Below are 26896 nucleotides of genomic sequence, written 5' to 3' on the forward strand. Positions count from 1 at the left end.
TTACAGCACTTCTATTTCAACTGCTGTTTGAGATTCTTTTAGCATTAGTATTCAATTGCAGCATTAAATGTTTCTGTATTTATTCTGTCTGATGTTTCATTGGCAAAATTTCAGCAGCTAGCACATAATTTTTCCGTCATAAACTTTGAACTAACTGATACTTAGCAAGTTAGGCTAGTTTTTGGTCAAAGGTGTATTTGCATATCAAAGTCTCTTAATAATTCATGACTTTGACGTGTAAATTTATATTTTAGTTCCTATAATATATCCATGGTCAAAGATAAGGAAAGTTGAACTCTGCTGGCTGTGGACCATGACATTTATGCTTGGGAAACTTTAAATATCTACAATTAACTGAATTGATTAAAGACATTTTTCTACCTTTAGGCCACCAAAACATCAAGAAAGAAAAGATTCTGTGTTTCAGTGAGTGTTGCCTCACCAGATTTTAATTCCTGGCTGTGTGGAAAAGGTTTTGAAACAACATTTAAACTTTATTGTGGACATGAAAGTAATATAATGTGAAAATGAAAGTAAAAAAATTACAGACTTTCAGAGGGTTGAAGTCACAACCTCCTATCTATGCATCAATTTTTTTTTAAATTAATTAATTTTGGTCTGAAATGTCTGTTATAAATTATGCAATGAGCAGACACTTGGACTGAAAGTAACTGAACTATAATCTCACATGGGTGTTCTCTGGCTGCTTAATTGGACTTTTCCTGTTTGGAAATATTAAGAGAAACAGATACTTTGCCCTAAGTTGCTCACCAGGTGCATATGCCAAAGACTTTTATCAGGTTTCTGCATTTCTGGGACATTAGGATGTGAATTACAGTCCTTCTGCACACATGAAAGGAACAAAAGTAATACATGAGCCTTTATTGGTCTAATAATTTAAATTGTAATAATGCAGTTGTTTCTGAATGTGTGTGATGCTCAGTAATTTTTTGTTTCATTATTTTACAGCTGTGTCTTGGTTTGTAGGAAAAAGTATTTTTGGGGACTCAAGTGTGTCACATGACCTGCAATTCCAAAAGGGACCACCTGCAGACCCAGGGAGGAAGGTGAGTTACTCCTACTTAAAAACTCTAAACATTGCTGACCTTGTCAAATAAACTTCAGATTTTTTCCCTTGGGAGTAAAAATTGATTCTGAAGTTAACATTGATAAAACAGGCTGAATACTGTTCAGGAGTTATTGAGAACAAGAGGACAAAGCTCTTACTGAACTGAACGCAGCTGCGACCAGCGTTTTCAATTCCCCTGCAGACGTAAGAAAAGGATTTTTCTTCAGGAAGACGCAGAACTTCTCTGCCCCGCTCTTCTTCAACTGAGTTGATTCTGCTGTTTTCTCCACAACGTCGCCGAGAATCAGCCACTGTGAGATTCGCCGTCAGAGCGAGGACGGCCACCGTCAGCATCCGAGCCAAAGACAGAGCCGGACAGAAAGACAGACATCACAGACGCCCTGCTTGTTTTCTGAAGCGACCAAGTAAGAGGCTTAAGTCTGGGCAGAGGCAGTGTTAGTTGTGTGTTCTTTTCAGCATCAGTGCTGCTATGAATTATTACTGATAACCAAACGTACTCCTACCCATCCCAACAAGTCTATGACATCACAGTGGCTACATCCATTACTTTTATACAGTTTATGTATTTGACAGGAACAACATTGGCTATGTGCCAGTGTGCAAAAGGTTATCGTTTTCTATTTGGATGTTGTTACTGCATTTTCAGCCTACAACCTACACTAAATATTGAGTTTATTGTTATCGATGTAAACCCGCCCCCCCCCTCAAAAAAAAAGTACAATAAATAGGCATAAATATAGCAATTAGAAAACAAACGGTTGATTTCATATATATATGACAAGTTTTTAGTGAGGTTAAAAATTGTTGACAGTCCCTTTCATTTGAACTTGATCCTTCCTTGATCAACAGAAAATGAATTTGAATTTTTTTCTTTCTAAAATGCCAAAAGTTTTCTGGTTGCAGCTTTTCTAATGTGAAGATTTTGTCATATATGATTGTAAACTGAATATATTTTTGGTCTGTACAAAACAGAACAAAACATCTGAAGATTAACTGATGATGAAGATAAAATTGAAATATGACTTAAAATAAATTATTTCAATGATCACTTAATTAAATACATGTAAGTTTGTATATATTTGAATTTGATAAATACTGTGAATGTAAATATTTTACCTGAAATTTGTAGAATATATTTAATAGTGTTAGTATAGTGTAAACGTTCAAAATGCTCCACTATGTTCACCAGGTAGTTTCCAGCTGAGACTGAACCAGACAGGTAATGTGCTGCAAAACCAAAAGTAGGAGCTAAAAGGTTCTGAAAAGCTTTGTCAAGTGGAGGGGAAACAGAGAGTCTGCTTTCATTTATCCATTTTATTCAAAAAAACATTGATTACAGCATGATGTCGAGTCACATAATACTTAACATCTTTTCTTCAGAATTTCCTCAGAACTGAATAGAATTCTCCCAATGTCTCAGACACTCACTCTGCCAGAGCACTAACATCTGTTTTAGCTTTTAAACCAGAGTATATTTGAACTTGGAAGACGTTTATTGGACACTGAATATATTTAACTTTTTTATGGACTTTTTTTCAGACATGTTTTATACCAGAGTTAATCATTAAACTTTGGTATAAAAATTGATAAATCAAATGTTGAACTTCAAATGCTACCAACTGTAAGCGTTTACTCAACATGTATGCAAAAATTCTGAAAGTGTGATTAAATTTTGTGAGACAGTAGTGGTCTGACGAATACAAGGAGAAACCTCTGGGAACCTTTTAAAAACTACTTGCAAAGATTTGAGAAAAATCCCCCAAACTGAAAACACATTTGTTAGCAAAACTTTGTTTTTTCTTCTTTTTCTTCTTTTCTTTCTCTTTTTTTTTTTTTTTAAATCCTTTTAGAGCCAGAAACAGCTCTGATGGCCAGATTTCCTCTAAAATATGTTTCAAGTTAAAATCCAACTCTGATTCACTGACAGTAATTTAAAAAAAAATTAATTAGAGGTTATCTATCTCTTCTGTAAACTGTGGTTAGAGGAGGAGGAGGAGGAGGAGGAGGAGGAGGCTGGCTTCTACTCTTCCTCCTCCTCTTCCTCCCCCTTCATCTTCAGCACCTCTACATGACGGAGCAACTCCTGCGTTTGGATGCAGAGGGAGCAGATGCAGAGCAGCAGATCTGTAAGTGACTCTGAATGATTCTTTACTTTCTTGGTCTATTCTGTACACGCAACATCTATTTCCGGTCTGTCGTCCTGAAGAGGGATCCCTCCTCTGTTGCTCCTCCTGAGTTTTCTTACATTTTTTCCCCATTAAATGGTTTTTTGGGGAGTTTTACCTTATTTGAATCAAGGGTCTGAGGACAGAGGATGTTGAGGATGTTAAGCTATATAAATAAAGTTGACTTCGCTACTTGTGTGCATTGATGGAAAAGTTTAGTCTTTTTAACGGGATGAAATGTAACCTTGCACTCACCTTCACATCTGCAGGACAGAGATCACAGCTTGAAATATTCTTTGAGACGTCTTGCATGCACATTTCACCCTTTATCCTCTATTTATTTTGTGTTTAAGGAGGTTTAATGTACAAAGGGCTTGTGCAATATGACCATATATACTATTATAGTATATAGTTTAGTATCTGGGCGGCTGTGGTTCAGGAGGTAAAGCAGTGGTTCGAGCCCCGACTCCTCCTGTCTGCATGCTGAAGTGTCTTTGGGCCAGATACCAAACGCTGATGGTTGTGCGGCACCTTGCACGGCAGCTTGCCGCAATCGGTGTGTGAATGTGTGAATAATTGTGTGAATGAGCAGCAGGAACATTGTAAAACACTTTTCATGAACGCTGCTACAGTTTTCAGCTGCTTGTACCAATTCAACCCCACACACTGTATTCTATATACTCTTTATTTATTTTATTTATATGTTTTTTTAAAGTTTAGTTTTAAATTCTTCTAAAGTTTGAATACCTCTTACATTTATGCTACCTTATCACCAAAACCCGGGTAAACGCAATTGCATGTCTTCCTATGTAGCGTTTGAAACCGAAAACTATAAATGTAACTGTGGTGGGATGACAATAAAGGTCTTCAATCCTTGTATAAAAGTGCTCAGTACCACCACTCCACATACGCAGAGTATGCAGAGCGCGTGGGGCCTCAAGTACCAGGCGGGGGCCCCAAAAATAAGGTTGATAAAAATGTCATGATAATTATCACATTATTACATTTTAACACAAATTGAAAAAATATATAAATTTGTTATGGACATGCCCACCATTGGTTTTTTCATCGTATGTACCCTATCACTCAAGGCAAATTAGATGTTTTTACCTAATATATAAAAAGAGCCCCCCCGCCCCTTCCTCGAAATGGTACAACCTTCAACGCCCTCGTCTGTTCGCTTCGGAGTTCGCTTCAGTTCGCTTGTAGCCTACTACCAGCCTCTCGCCTGAAGTTTGCCATATTAGCCTGCTTTATCAAGCTGTTTTTCAATGAGGCCATAAGCGGAGTGACCGTGAGGGCAGAGGGGGCCGCCGCCCCAGGGCCCACGCTCAGTAAGAGCCCGCTGGGGATGTAGCACTGGACCCCGCGGGTGCAGCAGGAACAGGAGAACTTAACTCTCAGCTTCCTCTATTCATTCTCTATGGTAGTTCTTATCTCTATGGGTGTCATCCCCCCTCCCACCACAGTGTGGGTTGCAATGGCAGAGTGGTGCTGTCCGTATTTCTGCTCATTAACTCTGCAGGAAGTGAAGACTGCAGAAGCAGCGATTCAAAGTTTATGACTAACTTCGCTGAAAACTTTATCCAAAATATGAGATATTCGTGTCTTTTTATGTTTATGGTGAATGAAACTTGCCAGACAAAGTTTCAGCCTTCTGAGGCTCATTAAGAGCTATTTGCGTTTGTGTGTGGATGAGGCCAAACTATCCAACCTCACTTTGCTGTGTGTTGGACATGAACACTAATTAAAGCTGCAAGCAGCGTTGAACGGGCCCTCGCGCCTTTGCGCACGTCGGGCCACAGCGCAGTCGAAGGGTTTCTGTCACGGGCATGTAGATGTCTTCAGACCCGGGCTGTTTTCACACAGTGCAATAAGGAAATAAACATCACTTTCTTTGTCCACTATCTTACCTGCTGCTGGGGCTGCTTTGCTGCGATTTCGTGGGAGGTGCTATTTAGCCAGTTTGATTGCGCTTCTATGTGGCGTACGTATAAATGTACATTGTTACGAGTACTTGCTGGACAAAAGCTGGACGTGTAACTTAAGTTTTTCACTGTTATCTAACATTGCATGAAGGAGTTAGATGTCATTTCTTGAGTCCACTATATGGTGCTAGAAAACACCCATTAAGTGAACATCATGTCGCTGTATATCAACTGTAGAGCACACCTTGAAAATTTCATGTGAATCAGATGATGTTTGTCATATAAGGCTGAGTTGCTCACACCTGTGTCATCAAAATTGTACAAGTTTTGAACACTTTTAACCCTCATGATCTGGTCAAAGTTTGATTGAAATGTGTACTGTCACAGGGCTCTACAGTGTGAATATTTCACTTGCATTTGCCCCTAAAAATAGATATGTGCGAAGTGGAGAAATAATTTACTCGCACACTGTGCAACTACAAATTACAACCATAACACTATATGAAACGCTAGAGGGATTTAAAGTTGAAACAACGGATACAGAAAGTGGTGACGCTCCTAAGGCTAGCAGAGCGTAAGCTGCAGCATGACCGGAAAGAAGCACAACTGGTTAGCCTCCGCTGGGCTCTCAGCTAGCCCCGGCTCTCTGTTTGGATCCAACTGGACCACTGAGCCCCAGTTTGTTATTCAGGTTAAGTGGGAAAACCAGCGGGTCTGTCAGCCAGCTGAGTGAAGTGAAACCGGCGGAAGAAACACCGGGATCATCATGGAGAAACAGTCCGTAGAGGAGCTGCTGTGTTCAGCCGCACAGATAGGAAATCCTGCGGCTGACAGGATGTACCACTCTGTTTGGAAAAATATTTTACTCTCTTTTTGGTTCATAACAGCAGTTGGCAACGTCAGGATGGGCAGTAGTGCGTTTGGTTATTAGCAATAATTCATTATCATCATAGATAATTACGAATTATGAAATCAAGATATTGTTAACCTTAATCAATAATTCGGGCACCAACTGTTGGATCTGTGAGGAACGCAGTTGTTTATTTGCAATAATTATCAATTATCAAAGATAATTAACTAATTATAACAATTAATAGAATTATTAATATGAACTAACAAATACAGGGCACCACCCGGAAACCGGGACCAATAACCAAACAAGGTAGTCTCATAAATGGGAGTTCACCTAGAATGTTAATATCTGAGAGATATCAACATTCAAGGGTGAACAAAGAAGGGTTGAATTCGAGCTCTGACTCCTTCAATCAGCCACTTTTGACAATATGTTACACACAATAATGACAAAAGAACTTCTCTTTAGAGATATAACAGTGTTTATTAAACTTAGCAAAATTAACAAAGTTAACAAATGCTTCATTCAATAAACAACTATTCTAAAATCTAATTCTACCAAACAAAACACAAAGAGCTATGTACAGGGTTGGACACATGCAGGGGAATGCATGTATGTGTGTGTGTGTGCGACAAGATGGCGACTGGGCCTGACGTAATGATGTCGTCAGTCTGCGACGCAGACGTGACTATCGGAGGAAGTCATGTCACGCGAGACCCGAATGGCAGAAGTGTGTCTTGGCCAGACAAAAGCAAGATGGCGCCGCCTGGTGGTCGGCGTCTTGCACTCACCCAATTCTGTGAAAAACACACGTGTCTGATGGCGGATAAGGAAAGACAAAGCAAAGCTTTGTCCGACGTTATCTGACCATCAGATGTGCAAAAAGATGTTGGTGCGTGTATCTGTGCACGCATGTGAGTGTGTGTGTTAGTCGCAAGAGAGGGAGGAGGGAGAGCGATCGTGAGAGGGAGAGAAGCGGTTCCTTTGTCCACAGACAGCATGTGTATGGACAGCAGTCTGTAACGCACGTTGTCTGGTTTCTGATCGACAAAGCAATTTACTTTCTCACTCACGGTGGCACAAACACAGCAGTAGTCCCGAGCGGGACAAACACAAAATAGTCTAGCGTGGTGAACACAACTAAGAGGCAGCAAACTTAAAATACTCCTCAGAGTAAAGCAGAGAAAAATGGACTCGGCGGTCTGTCAACAACACAACAAAACAATGGCAATAAAGCTAAAAAGCTTTGCTAAACAACAGCAACTGATGCTGAAAAGAACACACAACTAACACTGCCTCTGCCCAGACTTACGCCTCTTACTTGGTTGCTTCAGAAAGCGAGCAGGGTGTGTGTGTAGTCCGTCTTTCTGTCCGGCTGTTCTCGGCTCGGATGCAGACGGTGGCCGTTCTTGCATGGTTGGCGAAAATCACGGCAGCTGGCTCTCAGTGGCATCGCGGAGAGAACAGCAGAGTCGACTCGGTGAATACGAGCAGGGCAGAGACGTTCCACGTTCTCCTGAAGTAACTTTGTTCTTCCTTCTCAAGGGAATTTGAGGATGCTGGTTGCAGCAGCGGTCTCTCTCGAATCCAGGAATGTGTTCGGGTGAACATGGGCGAAGTCTCGTCTCGTCCAGCAAGGAGAGTCTTCGATGAGCGGAAAACATGTGCGTGGAGTACCCCCTTTAGTCAAGCTGACTCACAGAAGTACAGAAGTTAACCCTAGCTCCGTGACATGGGAAAGGCGTGTGTTTCAGGGCATGCTCAGTTTTTAAAGGGGCGGTGATGTTATGGCTGCGTCATCAGGACGCTGTGCTGTGCAGGAGCGTCTCTGCCAATGAGGGACTGTATGTTGACTGTTCCCTGCTGAGGTGTGAAAATCGCAAAGCATCCTTGGAAATGGAGTTTGCAATGGACTCCCATTGTCTGTAAGCAGTATTTTGGCACTATTCCTTTGTCTCAGGGGAAACAAAAGAAAAAGCACCTCGTGGTCAGGCCTCACAGGTTACATGTAGGCCTTCTCTGTGTGACCTCTTGGTTTGAGGCCAAACAGCAACCAGCATGTTAGATGCATTACTGCCTCCCTCTGCTTCGGACTACGAACCATTGATTAAATCCTTCACATTAATCCTGTCTGTCTAATAAACTAAAAAAAAAAACTGCTGCTCCACCCTCAGGCTGAGTTCTTCCCTCATATAGGCTATAGTCTTTCTTGATCATTAGTACAATATATGATTGCATGTGTAATAGTCTCCTCAGCCAAGAGGGAAAAAATATGTGCATATATCAACATCGGCAACTGGCAAAAATGACAGTCAAAAAGTGATCGTGTTAAATAATTGTGATCCAATATTGAACAAGATAATCGTGATTATGATTTTTGCCATAATTGAGCACCCCTAAAAACAACATAAATTGTGATTTACATATACACACACACACACACACACACACAAAGAGTTTCAATATGTAAGTGATAAATTGTATGTATGTATGTATGTAATGAATTGTTTTCTTTAAGAAACTTTTACTTAAACATTTTTCAGTGTGCTCCTAAAGTTATATGTGGGCTCCTAATTTTTTTCATTTAGGAGCACATGTACTCCTTGAAAAAAAAGTAAGCATTGAACACTGCTGTCAGATGTGTAGAAACACTAAGTAACTGGAGTGTGGCGCAGTCCAAGGGCTTCTGTCACAGGCATGTAGATGTTTTCAGACATGGGCTGACAGGTCTGACTTTACCCATCCCCCCCCTCCCATCTCTCTCTCTCCCTCTCAGCTGGACAGAAGGATTTCAGAGTACTCTTCTTGTGAAATATCCTCATAAATCCCATGACTTTGGCCAAATCTTACATTAAAAATCACAGTTTTTGTAGGAATTTTCGTCGTGAATCCATTGATACAGGTTTGAAAGTGGTCGGACTTATAGTTTAGACGTCAGACGACCCAGTTTGGCACAAAGTCCATGCCCAGAGATTGCCTCCCCATTGGTTTACATTGTAAGGTGTGATGTCGCACTCCAACTTTCAGGGCTTACTAGATCTAAACCGTTCGAGTTATTACAATGTTTTTAATAACTTTTGTTCAGCACAGTGTGATAAGTCATGTATTAAAGTTTGAAGCCAATACCATTAACACCCTAGGAGGAGATAGCATTTATTGAAGGTCCAAAATTGGCGCAAAGTCATACTTTCATGGGTGAACTGCGGACTTCCTGTTGGATTTAGGTCAGGGGTGTCAGCATATGATTTGTAGGTCTTGATGAGATGAATAATTGAGTTTTGGTTCGAAAAGTACTCTGAAATCCTTCTGTCCAGCTGAGATGGAGAGAGAGAGAGAATGGGAGGGGGGGGAGCTGCTCACTGTAGCTGTGATGTTTACAAGCAGATATTATTATTATTGATAATATCTAATGTCATATCATGCAGATGCTTTATGAACTTATTCATTAAATATTCTAACTTTATTCAAAGACAAAAGCTGGATGCAGACTGTATTAGTCTGTAGGGGAGCGATGTCCTTGTATTTTAAAGTGGATCTGTTTTTTTCCTCCTGCTGCATTTTATCACTTCAGTGTAACCCCTGAATAGTTTCAAATAAATTGCCTGTTCTGAGTTTATGTTGCTGAGATTTTTTTCACTCTTAGACATGAACTGAAGCCAATAATCTGCAGCTTTAATGAGCTAAAAACAGTTTATTGTGTGTTTTGGTAGCTTTCAGCTGGTCATTACAGACAGTAGTTGTTATTATGGGTCAGCCTGCTGGGATACAGTTTGGTCCACTGTGAATATTAAACAATGTCAGTTTTATCTTTGTTGGTTGGAAATGCTGCTTCGTTTGGGGGGGGGGGGGGGGGGGGTAAAGTCAGACCTAGGTCTGAAAACATCTACATGCCTGTGACAGAAGCCCACACTCCAGTTACTTAGTGTTTCTACACATCTGACAGCAGTGTTCAATGCTTACTTTTTTTCAAGGAGTACATGTGCTCCTAAATGAAAAAAAATTAGGGGCACACATATAACTTTAGGAGCACACTGAAAAATGTTCAAATAACAGTTTCTTAAAGAAAACAATTCATTACATACATATTTACAATTTATCACATACATATTTAAACTCACACAAACTGTGTGTGTGTGTATGTAAATCACAATTATGTTGTTTTTAGGGGTGCTCGATTATGGCAAAAATCATAATCATGATTATCTTGTTCAATATTGGATCACAATTATTTAACACGATTACTTTTTGACTTTCATTTTTGCCAATTGCTGATGTTGATATATGCACATATTTTTTCCAACTTGGCTGAGGAGACTATTACACATGCAATCATATATTGTACTAATGATAAAGAAAGACTATAGCCTATATGAGGGAAGAACTTTAATGCTGAGCTACTGAACTCCAGTCTTCCTAAGTTCTTCCTTCATATATTGTCTTTCTTGATCATAGTATAATCTATGCTTGCATGCATAATAGCCTCCTCAGCCAGCTGGTAAAAATATGTGCATATATCGGCATCGGCAATCGGCCACAATGAGTTGGAAATATCAGCATATTGGATATCGGCAAAAATCCAATGTCGTGCATCCCTAGTTAAAAGTCTTTACATTAATTTGTTTTACACACAAACTCATCAAGGATTTTCAATTTACTCATTGAAATTCAAGTGAATGGGCACAAAACTTGCATGATTTTTATGACACAGGTGTGAGCAAGGCAGCCATGTCTCACCCTGCAGAAAATTCTCATCCTCACACTGTTGCGATTTGATGTTTCACCATGACAGAGGAAGTTGCTATAACTTTATTGTAAATGCTCCAGTTGCACCAAACTTTACATGTTTGATAAGACTCCCGGCCAGAACACGTGTACATGACAATGTTCCACCAGTGATGCAAGCTGGCTGAATAGTGCACCCTCCGAAATTTCAGTAAAGCAGCCCCAGCAGCAGGCAAAATAGTGGACAAAGGAAGTGATATTTATCTCCTTCTCGCACTGTCTGAAAACAGCCCGGGTCTGAAGACATCTACATGCCTGTCACAGAAGCCCTTCAATTGCGCCGCGGCCCAACGTGCACAAGGGCGCAAAGGCCCGTTCAACGCTGCTTGCAGCTTTAATTTCTTTCTGATTATTCTTTCTTCATTAATCCGCCACTTCAACCCTAAATTTGACCCCCTAAACATGCTCAAAACCTCACCAAATTTGGCACGCACACCAGGTCTGGTAAAAAAATTGATAAAATGTAAAAATTATCCCCCAAAGTGCCAAAATGTGCTCTATAGCGCCACCTATGTATCTAATATGGCCGCCACGGCCTGTAGGAATGTCGTAGAGAGATCAAACCAAAACTCAATTATTCATCTCATCAAGCCCTACAAATCGTACACTGACACCCCTGACCTAAATCCAACAGGAAGTCCACAATTTACCCATGAAAGTATGACTTTGTGCCAATTTTGGACCCCGATCAAACACTATCTCCTCCTAGGGCGTTAAAGGTATCGGCTTCAAACTTTATTACATGACTTATCACACAGTGCAGAACAAAAGTTATTAAAAACTTTGTAATAGCTTGAACGGTTTAGATCTAGTAAGCCCTGAAAATTGTAGTGCCACATCACCCTTACAATGTAAACCAATGGGGAGGCAAACTCTAGGCATGGACTTTGTGTCAAACAAATGGTTCTGATGTGTAAACCTTAAGTCTGACCACTTTGAAACCTGTATCAATGGATTTGCAATGAAATTTCCTACAAAAAATGTGATTTTTAATGTAGGATTTGGCCAAAGTCATGGGATTTATGAGGCCAAGACACCGCCGTACTTCCGCCATTCGGGTCTCGCATGACGTGACTTACTCCCACAGTCACGTCCACATCGCAGACCGACGACGTCATCACGTCAGGCCCCGTCGCCATCTTGTCGCACACACACATGCATTCCCCTGCATGTGTCCAACCCTGTACATAGATATTTGTGTTTTGTTTGGTAGAATTAGATTTTAGAATAGTTGTTTATTGAATGAAGCATTTGTTAACTTTGTTAATTTTGCTAAGTTTAATAAGCACTGTTATATCTTTAAAGAGAAGTTCTTTTGTCATTATTGTGTGTAACATATTGTCAAAAGTGGCTGATTGAAGGAGTCAGAGCTCGAATTCAACCCCTCTTTGTTCACCCTTGAATGTTGATATCTCTCAGATATTAACATTCTAGGTGAACTCCCATTTATGAGACTACCTTGTTTGGTTATTGGTCCTATTCTATTAATTGTTATAATTAGTTAATTATCTTTGATAATTGATAATTATTGCAAATAATCAACTGTGTTCCAACAGTTGGTGCCAACAGTTGGTGCCCGCATTATTGATTAAGGTTAACAATATCTTGATTTCATAATTCATAATTATCTATGATGATTATGAATTACTGCTAATAACCCAATGCACTACTGCCCGTCCCAACATTGAGATAGTGGACATCCAACTGCCTGTGACAGAAACCCTTCGACTGCGCCGCCACCCAACGTGCGCAGAGGCGCAAGGGCCCATTAAACGCTGCTTGCAGCTTTAATTGTAGTTGATCCATGATTCATACAGATCGCCCCCAACGGTTCGGCAGATATATGAACTGCGGATTAATTGCAAAATTTAATGTCTCATTTAAGACAAAGCAAACAAACTGCTGTAAATACAAGTCATGGGCAGACAGCGTGTCGCTAACAGGGATTTTGAAGGGTAATGATCAAACCAGCATTTAACGGGTCCGCAGTGACATCTGTAGGTATGTTTACACGCTGTTTGATGTGCTGCAGCTGAGCAGCTAATTAGCATCTAGCTGCTAACTGATGTTAGCGGTGAATGTTTGTTTGGTGGCTCATTCAACAAGCTGCAGGACAAGACGTGTGTTCATGTTTCTAAGTTATCATCAAGTTTTGATGATGTAGACAGAGGCTGTTTCATTCACTACCGTGTTTAAAAGAGGAAGGTATCATGCCTCATATTGCAATGATTGAGCATTGAATATTTTATATATTTTATTTTATTTTATTTAAACATTGGACTTCTTAAATGTTGTTTTCATTTCAGACCATGGGCAAAAGTTCATTGCTGTTCCTTGCTATAAGTTACAGAATAAATGGAGAACAAAGTTTTATTTGTCTGACTCAAATCCGTGATACGATCTGAACCGTGAGTTTTGTGATCCGTTGCACCCCTAGTGTTAACATGTCAGCTTTGTAGACTATATTTTGTATGTCATGCACATAGATCAGAGTGTGTAAGTCATGTATTTGATACATACATTAATACTTTCTGATGTGAACCTACACTTTTAGATCTGTGAATGTTTTTAGTGTTCAGTATTTCTAGTATTCAGCACTGATCTGTTCCTGTATCACATTATAAGCTTTGTGGTACTTTATATATTTCTGTATACTAAGAAAATACAGGAAACACGTGTAAATCATGTGATATCTTGTCTGTTTTTGATGAGAATATAAATCTGTTGTCACAATAGAACAATACTATAAATTTGAATTTCACTTTGTTGGTAAAATCACACATCTGAACCAGTCCATGGCTAAGATGAGCTCTTCTTTGTTTAGAGACAATATGTATATGCTAAATGTCTTTAAAGAAGCAGCCTTTACACCACTCAGGCTTTTTTTTTTAAAAGCAAATTGTTTTATTGGTATATAAAATTGCCCCCCACCCCTCCGATTTCATCAGGTGGGGGACAATGATATAGTTTGATGCGGTATGTTGGTTTTCCTCCTGCCCTCCCCAATTTTTTGAGTCACCAGCTGCCACTGGTGTGGGGGTTTAATGCAGCTCATTTTTGTAGGATACAGCAGAAAGGCCTATATACATACAGTACATTATATACAAACTTTGTATGAAGTTTGGTGTTATTATCATTTATTTTACAATAATTATAGGTCTTATATTTATAAGTAGTGGGGATGACCTATGAGGGGAAGGGAAAAAATGGAGTGAGGGTGACAGTTTAGTGATAAAGTGCTGTAGAAAAATACCATCAAAAGTAAAATTTATAGCTCTGTACTGCAGTTTTTCCTTTACTAGGGCCCAAGCACCTAGCGGTTCACTCACACTCTCCATTCAAATATATGAGTATTTTTCTGTGTCCAGCTGCAGTTACTTATTGTCTCTACACACCTGACAGTACACATGTCAATCAAAGTTTGACCAGGTCATGTGGGTTAAAAGTCTTTACTTTTCTAAAAGTAGACTTGATGAAAAATAGGAAATTAATTTGTTTTACACACAAACTCATCAAGAGTTTTCAATTTACTAATTGAAATTCAAGTGAATGGGCCCAAAACTTGCATCATTTTGATGATACAGGTGTGAGCAAGACAGACATGTCTCACCCTGCAGAAAATTCTCATCCTCACACCGTTGAGATTTGATATTTCGCCATGACAGAGGAAGTTGCTATAACTTTATTGTAAATGCTCCAGTCTGCACCAAACTTCTCCCGGCCTGAACACGTGTACATGACAATATTCCATCAGTGATGCAAACTGGCTGAATAGCGCCCCCTACGAAATTTCAGCGAAGCAGCCCCAGCAGCAGGCAAAATAGTGGACAAAGGAAATGATGTTTATCTCCTTCTTGCACTGTCTGAAAACCCGGGTCTGAAGACATCTACATGCCCGTCACAGAAGCCCTTCGATTGCACCGCAGCCTGACGTGCGCGGGCCCATTCAACGCTGCTTGCAGCTTCAATTTAGTCTAATATGGTTTATCCACACAAACCTTGTTTAATTACCTTTTCTTTAAAATCCATAAAACATCATCTCCTTGCAGAAGCCCCGAGAGGCAAGTGGTGATCAATTTTCTAAGTCTGATCTAAATTTTTTTCTCTCCTGTGTTTGTGACTTAAGAAGAGGTAAAAAAAATTGCGGCCCGATGGCGCAGAGGCGTAAGGACCCGTTCATCGCTGCTTGCAGCTTTAATTAATTATTAAAATCAATAAAAGTTATTAATAAGAATTAATAATAAAGGGGCACCACCCTGGAGTCAGGGAAAAAAGATAGACAGTTCAGTCTCAAAGTGTACTAATCTATCAGTTTGGAACTTTTTGGTTCAATTTGGTTCTTTGATAAAAAAGCAAAGGTACAAACTTGTGGACAAAAGACTTTGAGGTAGAAGTTAAGTATGACTCCCAAGATGGATTTTGGCTTCCTCAGAAACACTGAGAGCTGCGCACTTCGACTAACTTTGTGAAACATTGCAACAATAGTCCAACTCAGCGTGAGTATTGGAGCCGAGGAGAACAGCAGGTGAGCCAACTGTCAATCACAGCTGTCAATCAACACTCACATGGCAGACATCAAAGGAACTATAAGTCTTCAAATCTTATTAACGGAACAGCAATTTCCAAAATGACTATCAGCACACTTATTAGAGAACCTGAGTTTAGAGATTGAGACCATAATGACTCGTTGAAAACAATGAATGACTCAGTATTTCTAGAGAGAACTTGAGGCTTTTTGAACGGGAGTCAGTTGGAACATCTAGTGGCCGCCGGTAGCACTATAATGGTATAATGTGTAAGAATTGGCCACTTGATCCAAACAAATAGAGGACACACACACACACACCACCCCACCACCATTATCACTCACTGACTATATCGTAAAGCTTACTGTTTACAGTGAATCTGTGCTATGGCATTGTCAAGATATCAAAATGCAGTAAGAGGTAAATTACAAACGAGCTGCACAAATCAGAAAGCAGTTGCACCTCAGAGATAAGTTACAACATAACTCCAACTAACAACTAAATATTTACACACATGCCCCTAGTGTAGGTGTAAATCATAAAATGTCACAGAACTCACTAATGGTAAAACAGCAGTTTTTCTGCAACACAGCCTCATTTTTTTATTAATTGCTGCCATTTCACAACACAGTAATTCAGTAGAGACCTGATTAATTGATTTGATATTTCAATATCGATTCAGCTTGCCACAATCTGTTACGACTCCAAATGGTACAGTGCAGTTCATCTGATCAGCTGAGATGAGCAGCTCCACCCTCTGCAGCAGGAGCCGGCTGCTCCGATAACGTCGGTGCAACTTTCAAAATAGATGTTATTTGGATAAACTGACCACATATTAGGAGTTACAGTGACTCGCTATCGCCCAAGTGGTATTACGAGACAGTACGGGCCGGATGGGGCCAGGGCTAGCTGGTTAGCATGCTAACTTCAGTAGATATGTCTGCAACACAATACATATTGGTCTATGACATAACGTCAAAACTGTTACTTTTTCAAATTCTGTTGATAATTTTAGTTAATTTGGGAATGTTTTAAACTAAAATTCTTATACATTATACCTTTGAGGTACTTTAGCCTCAAGACGTGGTAAATCCTGCTTGGACACTTTGCAACTTTATTAGCCTCTCTGTATTTAAATTTATGTTTTTAATGTCATGCTTTTTATGTCCTCTCTTAGTGTTCTTATTTGTTTAATTTATAGTGTGAATGGTGAAGCTGATTACAATTCTCCAGTGTGGACAATAAAGCTCCAACTAACTGTATTATATCTGTATTACAGGAAGAGAGAAACTCATGAGGCATTCCAGCATGAAGGGGAGAACAGGTCTGCTCTTCAGCCTCATCATAGCAGCGTATTTCTGTGGCATTGCTGCTCAGACAACTGGTGGGTAATTAAATGGAACTTGTGATATTTCTAAATGAGGGATCAAGTATAGTAGATGTTTGGTATATTCCCCTGATTTACAACAATAAAGAAAGTTGTTGAATTGCCTTTTTCATAAATGATGAATAATGTTTGTTTTTTTCATTTCAACATCATATTCTGGAATATTTCACCAGTTTTAAATTTTTTAAGAATTTTAAAACTGTTGAAATAGGAGCTATCTAAAGCTATCCGTTCAAAAATGTTTCATTATTTCATCACAATGAACTTTGTGATCTGTAATCTTACTTTCAGAATATCTATTTTCAGGCAATGCAATACTGACTTTATTCTTCTCCTGTCCAGAGTGTGAAAATGCCAGCATGGCTGACATCGTCTTCCTGGTCGATGGCTCCTCCAGCATATCCCCCGCAGACTTTCAGAAGATCCGGATTTTCCTACGCAACATCGTCAAGACCCTCAACATCGGTGACAACAAAGTTCGAGTCGGCTTGGCGCAGTATAGTGATGATCCTTTCCAGGAGTTCCTGCTGAAGGATCACAAGGACAAGAGGTCCCTGCTGGCTGCACTGGACAGATTATCTCACCGACAAGGAGGCACGAAAACAGGCAAGGCCATCAAATTCCTCCAGGAGCAGTACTTCACCAACGTTACTGGCAGCCGAGCCAATGAACGGGTGCCTCAGATCGCTGTGGTCATCACAGATGGGAAATCCACGGATGATGTGAAAGTGCACGCTCAGAACCTGAGGAAGCACGGAGTCATTGTGTTTGGTATCGGGGTGGGACAAGCAAACCGGACACAGCTAGAGTCCATCGTTGACTGGCCCCCAAGTCGCTTCCTCCTCACCATCGATAGCTATGAGGCTCTGCAGAGGGAGATGGGGCGTCTGCTGCAAACTGTTTGTGTCACCATGGAGGAACAGAGGCAAGGTAAGGCGAATGATTGGAGAAACATTGTTTAGTTGTCCATTTGTTAATTTTGCATTAAAATATAAAATACTTATCCAAGACATCTAAATAATTAAAACAACCAAAGTGTATTTGTCGATATACACAAAAGCAGAGAGCATCTGTGGCTGCTAATAAGACTTTAGATTCACTTTGTAGAGATCATACTGGGTTTGTTTGAATCTTAGAGCTCTGAGGAGTTTTCTTGCAAACAAAGAAAAGTTTGGTTTATATTCAGTGTTCAGTCAAAAAGCATTGTTTAAAACATTTGCAAAGCTGATTTGTTGGCATGTTACAGCCACCAGCTGCAAGCAGGATATAAACAAGACGGGGACTCACTCGTAAAACATAGTTCCATAGCATTACAAGTGGTCAAACACTCCACCAGGTACCTTTAAGTAGAGTTTGATCACCCTGCCCCCACTCTAAGTGTTATGGTCTACTTGATGATTTGTTTACTAGTGTTCCAATCACAGGTCCACTTAGTTAGTTGTGTTGTAAAACAGTTTGACTGCTTTCTGTTATTTCAAGGAAATTATGTTTATGGCTGTTTTGAAAGTGCTTTATTTGCAGAGAGCTGGATCCTGTAACTGATAAATTCAATATGTTTAATGAATTACATTATTAATACTGAAGCATCAGTGTTAGAGCAGCATGTTACTGTTGTAGCTGCTGGAGGTGGAGCTAGTTTCAACTACTTTATATACAGTTAGCTAGTTTAGCCCAGTGGTTCCCAACCTAGGCGTCGGGCCCCTCCAAAGGGTCAGCAGATAAATCTGAGGGGTCGTGAGATGATTAATGGGAGAGGAAAGAAGAAACACAAATCTGTTTACAGTCTTTATGATTTTCTCTAATCATTTTTGGTCTTTTTTGCTGGATTTTTGGTGAAATACTGGATCATTTGATCATTTTTATCATTATTATTACAATGAAACCATCTGAGAAGTTTACAGGGGGATGTCTCTATTGTGAAAACAACTGATAGATATCTGAAAAATGAAAAGGGGCCCTATCTAGACACTGATTTTTTTTTTAAGAGCTCACACTAAAAGGTTGGAAAACACTGGTTTACTCTTTAACAATGCATAGTAATTTATAAGCTCATCATTTGTTAATTCATGTAAAACTTTAATCTAAAAAGCAACTAAAGCTATGAAATAAATGTAGTGGAGTAGAAAGTACAATATTTCCTCCTGAAATGTAGTGGTGGAAGTATAAAGTAGCATCAAATGATAATACTCAAGTAATAATGTTGTCAGACACTTATAATAACAATCTGAGCCTGTCAGTGACAAAAACAAGCACTTTTAGTGGACGTACATTGATGGGGTGCTGTTGCCCCATCCGAATACATTTACAGCCTCTTTTCACAGCTGCCAGCTGCAGCGCTCTCACTCAATACTGGACCGGTTTCAAAAAGTATTGTCCCCATTAGTCACTTAGACACAAAAAGATGGGAAAACAGGTTGAAAAATATCAAAGTTTGCCTTTAAGGGGTCAGCTTACGTCAAAGAAACTAGTTTGTACAATTGTTGTGTCCTGGATGGCCCAATGAAAGGTGGAACAAAAAGCCTGCCATCATAGAGAGGGACAAGAAAAAACACATAACACGCACTTTCAGACAGTTTCTGCTTAGAAGGTGTTCATTCAAGTATTTTTGTGAAGCATACAAGATGAGTTCTTATTTCAGAGAGAGGTTCAAAATACTGTCTGCTTTCTCACATTTGCATTCAAAATTGCTGGATAAAGTGGACATGGTTGGCAGATTGTCAGTTTCAGAAAGTTATAAAAAATTGCCAGATGTAGCCTCCCAATTCTGACATCAGAGAAGACAAGTGGAGGGTAGTTTAAGAGGAACTCAACATGATTTTGTTTTTGTATACTGTACACATAATCAGTTAGTGTGTGCACAATGCATACAAATAGTTTTTTGCCTCTGGCTATTCCTCAATCAAATAACAAACTCTGAGGACTGAACATACACTTAACCAATCCAACAAGCTCTTTGTATCTAATAGACTGACTGCTTTTGCCTGATCATCAGACTCTACTGTAATTCTGATGTAATATTTTCTGTTTTTTGTCTTTCAGCTTTGGCGGAAAGGTTTGCAGATATTTTCTTCTTGGTGGACAGTGGCATAGCTCAAGGACAATTCTCCCAGTTCAAGACAGAACTTAACAAATTGATCAATCAACTTAACGTTAGAGCCTCCACCTACCGTATCGGGTTGGCCCAGTACGGTCAAGATACCAAAGTTGAATTCCTTCTCAATGCTTTTCAAACCAAACAGGAGACCCTGGCTGGTGTCAAGCGTTTCCGACTGCACCCTCCACAACCCAACGAACCGCGTTACCTGGGCAATGCTTTAAAATACGCCAGAACTAACTTTTTCACCAGTGAGGCGGGGGGCCGTGCTGAGAAAGGCTTCCGACAGTTCCTGGTCGTCGTGAGTGGAAAAGCCTCACGTGATCGTGTGTCTACAGTGGCTCGTGAGATCAAATTAGCAGGGGTTACTGTTATTGGGATGAGTGCCGGTGCACCAATGAATGAAATACGCTTGTTGAGTGATCAGTATGCGTTTGATTCTGTCAGAGTAACTCTTCTGAAGGATCTCTTCATGACTGAGAAACAGGAGGTCATTACTAAAGGTGAGAAAGTTTTATAATTCATTTTATATATATAAGTATCTAATTTACTTGATCAGTTACTATAGAATAAACTATGTAATATATCAGGGCTGAAACCAATTATTATTATCATTATTGATAAATGGATAAAAGTCTATAAAATGGTGAAAAAATGTCCAAAGATGCAATCTAAAATGTCTTATTTTGTCCTGACCAACAGTCCACAACCCAAAGATATTCAGTTTACTGTCATAGAGGACTAAAGAGCAAAAAATATTCACATTTAAGAAGCTTAAACTTGAGAGTTTTAGCATTTTTTCTTAAAAAAAATATTCAAAAGGAAAAATGGATTATCATTTTCTGTTGATCGACTAACACTTTTTTCTACACAAAAATTGAGTGAATCTCATGCTCACTTTTGTGATATATTTCTTACTGACTGACTATCATATTTGTATTTACAGTTTGAGTTGTAATTCAACACCTTTCTTCATACATCACAGGTTAGGCAGATGTGATATGGGCTGACGTGTTTATTACCATAGACCATGCTAGCAGATAATAAACAATAGTTGGAATCACTCAGTGGTATTTTCAAACACATTTCATCACTATTTTAAAGTAAACGTTTCAATGGGATCTCCAGAACATTCAGGGCTGAGCAGCAACTTAATTCTGTCAGTTTGTCAAACTAAAATATAAGCTAATGTTGGCTAACGTTATGTTAGCTAAGCAGCCAAAATTGAAACTGAGAACTGTAGGATCATTCTCTGATATCAAGTATCTTCAACTTTAACTGTCAGACCAATTATAGAATTATAATAAGAACATTAAATTATCCTAGTAAAGTGAGAAGAAGATGTTTGACATGTTTGCCAAAAAATGTATTCAAATAATTATTCCCCCTAAAATCTCAAAATGTGGATATTATTTTTCTGTTTCTGTGCATGTTAAATAAACAAGATACAGCATTTTAATTGATTAGCTATAGGTGTGTTGGTAGGTCTATTTTTTCAGATAGAGCCAGGCTAGCTGTCCCCTCTTTAGTCCTTATGATAGGCTAGGCTAAACACGTCTGATTCCAGCTACTTACTCAACACAAAGATATAAAATTGACATTGATCTCCTCATCTCACTCTCAAATGATGACACACCAAAATAAAAAAATAAAAATAATTAACAATTCCTTTCAGGTTAGTTGAGCTATAAGCTCAGCGGCTACAGTGCGGAGCTTACTTAGCTCACTACTTGCTGGCAGATTTGTTTCAGTTAATACTGAGTTACTGTCAGGCTGCAGGACTTGTCCGACATCAGTCTCTCCCCTCACCTTTGCGATGTCACAGTTTCATTTTGCAGTTACCTATGAGCTCATCTTATGTGTTAGTGTTCATTTCCTTGCGAGTGAAAGGACAACATTTTTTCGCATTTCATTTGAACAAACTACAAATATAATCTTCCTTACCAAAGATTGTGTTTTCTGTTTTGTCATTTTTCAGTTAGAAGTGGACATTATAGATCAACTTTACACTCAGGGAGGAACAAATAAGAAAACACTAGTTCTATTTAATTTAAAGTTAATGAATGCTGTTGAAATAAGTGTTAAGGATGAAAATTAATAAATGTTACCTTTAATACTTCATGCCAGTTTTTAACCTAGCCACCTTTACAATTGCAAACTCACAAAATCATGCTTACTTGGTCAGCCTGTTAAGACACTTGTAGACCTCTAAGCAACACATAATGAATATCGCTGTTATACAATATGTTTCATCTTCAAAGATATTTGAATGTTCAAGTAGCAGTTGCTCAAATTAACTAATTATATTCCTTTCACAGATTGCAAAATAGGCAACATGGCAGATATTGTGTTCATTGTTGATGAGTCGACAAGCATGGGAGAAGCCAACTTCCAGCTTGTACGCAATTTCCTACACTCGATTGTAAGCAGCCTGGATATCGGTAAGAAGAAAGTCCAAGTAGGCATCGTTACATACAACGAAATCTCCACAGCACAGGCCTACCTCAACACTCTCAATGACAAGACCGAAATCCTACAGTTCATCAAGCTGCTGCCTTATAATGGTGGTGAAAGGGAAACTGGAAAGGCCCTAAACTTCACCCAGGATGAAATCTTCACTGAGCGAAAAGGCAGCAGGAAGGGCGTCCAGCAGGTGGCGGTGGTGATCACAGACGGTGAATCCCAGGACGATGTGGGCAATGCCGCAATCATTCTCCGTCGGACTGGGGTCACAGTTTTCGCTGTAGGAATTGGAGATGCCAAAGAGAAGGAACTGAACGAGATGGCTACTCACCCCTCTCACGAGCATGTTTTTTATGTGAACAGTTTCACCCATCTGAAACCCCTGAAGGAGAGACTGCAGGGAATCCTGTGCAAAAAGATCATTGACAAAGAGTTCACAGACAAGAAAAGAAAAGAAAACATCAAAAAAGGTTTGAACCAGTGGTTTTTGATAGTTGTCAAAGTTTAAATATTGTGTGAGTATAAACGATGCAGCAAATTAAATTAAATTAAATTAATGTAAAGAGAGAGTAAAGCTGAGAATGACATGTGTGGACCAAGTTTTGAATCCTTGTTCTGAAACAGAATGAACTCTGAAAGCCAGAAATTTTGATCAGCTTTCAAGTTACAGTTAATTTATCGGTTAACACCCTGTTGACTAAAACCATATTTCATGGTTTGTTTGTGCTTTGGGGATGTAAAATTGTAGTTGTTACCTCCTTGAGTAGCTGTTGATTGATTTTTAGCTTTCCCTCTCTCTGACTATGTGTAAAGAACTAATTCTTACAGTTGCTTTTCTTCTCCAGCTTGTGTACAAAAGGATAAAGCGGACTTCTACTTCCTGATAGACAACTCAGAAAGCATTAGTGAACCCGACTTCAATGATACAAAGAACTTCATCATTGAGTTTCTGCATACCTTAAATGTGGGGCCACAAAATAACCGTGTGGGGCTTGTGAATTTTCCAACTTTGGAATTTGACCTGACAAAGCACGCAGATGCAGATGCACTGGAGAAAGCTGTGAAGGATATTATTCATGTAGGAGGTGGGACAAATACAGGGAGAGCACTGTCTTCAATGGGTGAGCACTTTAAGAGACACACTCGTGGTCAAGTCCCAAAGTACCTGATTGTCATCACTGATGGAAAATCCCAGGATAGAGTCGAGGATCCTGCAAAAAAACTGAGGGAGCAGGGCATCATCATCTACGCCATCGGGGTGAAAAAGTCAAACAAAACTAAGCTGGATGAGATTTCCGGTGACCCTAAGAGGACTTTCAATGTCACCACTTTTGATGCCCTGAAGACGCTCACAGATGACATTATCACAGACATCTGTTCTCCAGAATGTAAGAAAAACACTTGACTTTAAAATGCATGTCTAGCATGTAGACAGGTTCTGTTCCAGAAGTAAGAAAACTTCATTCAAATCACACTGACAGTTGAAGTGATGTAAATAAGTAAAAGTCCAGCCAGGGAACTAAACCATACTCAACAGTATGTTGTGTTGTTCAGTCTATATGTTTAGTCAAGAACTGAAAAAAAAAATCTGATATAGTAGTTTATTTAAATATTTCTGTGTTTTTGCAGTCTTAGACAAACAGCATTTCCCATAAGCCCATAGACCATTGCAGGTTAAAAGTCACAGCTTTTTGACTCACCAAGACCATGGGCCAGTCAAGGGGTCGCGTTTAGTTCAGAGATGTCTGAAAATGGTTAGTTCAGACATGTTTGTAGAAAATACTGTTAGAGAATTTTATGGATATGGACAAAATGTTATTTGATGCACTACATCATGTACATTTTCAAGGGAGCTGTTTTTTGTATGGTCACTTTATTGCAGTAAATTTTGTCACAAAGTCACAAAGTTTGCAACGTCTGATAGCAACTCTTGCAGTGAAGATGATTTGTCTTACAATATAGGTAGTTAATTCCAGGAACACGCCTAATTTTTTCAGAAAGACCAATTAAAGAAATGCAGAACCAGAAATTGTGTTGAGTTACAGAGCCTTGGTTGTAGTGTCATAGTAACTTTTCAGGTGTTGTTCCAGAAGTAAGAAAACTGTTATTTAATATTTCTGTTTTTGGCAATCTTGAGTGAACACCATTACTATACACTCTAGACCAGATGTAACTAGCTCAACATAAGAGTCTAGGCAAGTGGCCGTGGCTACTTCAGGTAACTTCAGGACAGAGACAGTGTAGACATTTTCAGACAGAGTTTTCAGCTTGAAGTTGGAAAAATTACAATACAAAAGATTGTTGGTGAATAGTACCACTATCCCTATGAATCTTAAGACACACAGGGACATATGTGGATTTTTAATAATTATTGGTATTAAAATTACAAAAGGCAAAGTGATTTTGAATCAGGTTTTCTCACTATTGAAACAGAACCTGGAAGTTCCAGTTTCACTTTGGCTCTGTGTAGAGTGTATAGTAGCCAGACTGAGCTACACTCTCTTCCACTGCACAAGTGGATCCTTACTAATTTGGGCAAAAGGTTCATCTGAGAAATGCTCTTTTAAAGGGCTAGAAAACAATGGAAATGAGCTTTGGGGTGGATTAGGGTGATGGTGGGTCTTCCTGTGCTGTAACATAATTTTATCTCCTCAGTCTTTTAAGTTATTTGAAATTTTGAAATTCGTGGCTCAAGATCAAGCGGTGTTGAGGCGGTACTCGTTACTATGTCACACCAGAAAGTTATCAAATATGCAGGAAGCTTTAGCATGAAGCCACCGCCACCCAGTGCTGCACTGAGGGTGTAAGTAAGAGTTTGTATCACAGCCATTTGATAAGCGAAGGAGGACACTGGAAGTGTTGCTGGTTGTTCAGCAGCTAAAAAGTCGTTACAGCCTTCCAGAGGATGGAAATATACATCAGGAATGGCTGAAATTCATTTTGGAGACAGTCTTCCCTTACCATGTGAGGCAGCTGGACTCGTGAGATCACACAAGAAGGGAGAATGTTGGACTGTCTGGAATTGGTTTTAACTAGCTTTCCTCATATCTTTGCAGAAGAACATTTTTGGTATCAATAGATGACCACTCCTCCGAACACCATGAGGTTACCTGTGGGGTATCACAAGGATCAATTTTAGGACTGTTTTTGATCTGTACATGCAACCCCTGAGCAGTGTCACCAGGAGGCACGGTGTCTCTTTCCACAGCTATGCTGATGACACTCAACTCTATGTGACCGTGTCTCCTGATGACACTGGGCCGAGTGACTCACCTTTTAACTGTATTTTAGATATAAAGGCCTGGATGTCACAGGATTTGTTTACTGCTCAACCAGGATAAACCAGAGGCACTGATCATTGGCTCAGAGGCTCATAGAGAGAACCTGGCCTCCAAACTAAACACACTGAGACTCAATTAAAGCCAAGAGGCAAGAAATCTAGGAGTGATTTTTGATTGTGATTTTAATTTCACAGCCCATGTGCGGCGTGTTAAAAAAACAGCATTTTATCATTTGGAGAACATCTCCAAAGTGAAGCCATTTCTCTCTCTGAGCAACACAGAGAGACTGATGCATGCATTCATTACTAGCAGGCTAGACTATTTTAATGCTCTCCTTTCTAGTCTACCAAAGAATACAATTAATCAGCCACAATTAATTAAGAATTCTGCTGCACGAGTGCTAAGACCAAAAGGAGAGCACATATTACGCTTATTTCAAAGTCTTTACACTGGTTACCTGTTAGTTTTTGTATTGATTTAAAAATGATTTTATTAGTTTATAAGGCACTTCATGGTCTTGCATTAAACTACATTTCAGAAATGCTTCTGATTTATGAACCAGGAAGACCCCTCAGATCCTTCAGTTCTTCTCTTTTAGCTTTTCCACAAAGCAGAACAAAACCCTTCAGTGATGCTGCTTTCAACCGTTACGCTCCAAGCTGCTGGAACAGAGAGGAGCTATTTAGTCTGGCTTTTATGTAGTGTCTTATAATTTAATGGTTTTATTATTTAAATTTATTTTATTTATAATCATCATTATTATTATTTTGTTTTATCAACATTTTAACACTAATCAATAGAATTTATGTTATTATATTTATTTTGGGTAGTATTACACAATTTTATTTTTTGTTGTTATTTTTATTGCTTGTGTTATATTTTATTATGTATCTTTTATTATCTTATCTTGTTGTCTTATTCGGTTAACTTTTTTTTCAGTTCTTTTAGTGCACATTTGTCTCCAAATCCATTTTTAAAATCCCACGTTTTGTCAATTGCTTGTGAAGCACTTTGAATTGCATTTGGATTATTATAATGTTTTTGATTATCATTATGATTGATTTGGTAGTATTTGATTAGGTAGTATTCTGTTGGCTGGGGGTGAAAGTGGGGGCCACACCTCCAGCCAATCAGAGAAGATGGTCATTAATAATACAGATTTTATGTAGACAGCCTGCTGGAGGACAGAGGGGAATCTGGGCTGTAAGGAAAGATGGATTTAGAGAAATCTAAATAACTGTTGATAAAAAAAATGTCACAGATATGTTTAAAATAGACTCAGTAATCATAAAAATTAGTCAAAAAAGGCCATGATACCAGATCTTTA

At 39.2% G+C, this 26896-nt stretch overlaps 1 protein-coding gene across 1 annotated transcript in view; it reads left to right on the plus strand.

Annotated features, from left to right (window-relative positions):
* Positions 1 to 3114: 3114 nt before the first annotated feature.
* LOC121905371 (collagen alpha-6(VI) chain-like) overlaps positions 3115 to 26896 on the plus strand; it is a 72537-nt gene continuing 48755 nt past the window's right edge. Inside the window, exons 1-6 of the mRNA XM_042423581.1 lie at positions 3115 to 3216; positions 16624 to 16728; positions 17074 to 17661; positions 19771 to 20328; positions 22144 to 22758; positions 23134 to 23676. Of these exons, the coding sequence (XP_042279515.1) occupies positions 16638 to 16728; positions 17074 to 17661; positions 19771 to 20328; positions 22144 to 22758; positions 23134 to 23676 (2395 nt within the window). The 5' untranslated portion in view covers positions 3115 to 3216; positions 16624 to 16637. The remainder of the gene's footprint in view (positions 3217 to 16623; positions 16729 to 17073; positions 17662 to 19770; positions 20329 to 22143; positions 22759 to 23133; positions 23677 to 26896) is intronic.

The sequence above is a fragment of the Thunnus maccoyii genome, chromosome 10 (assembly GCF_910596095.1).
Source record: "Thunnus maccoyii chromosome 10, fThuMac1.1, whole genome shotgun sequence".
Lineage (NCBI taxonomy): Eukaryota > Metazoa > Chordata > Actinopteri > Scombriformes > Scombridae > Thunnus > Thunnus maccoyii.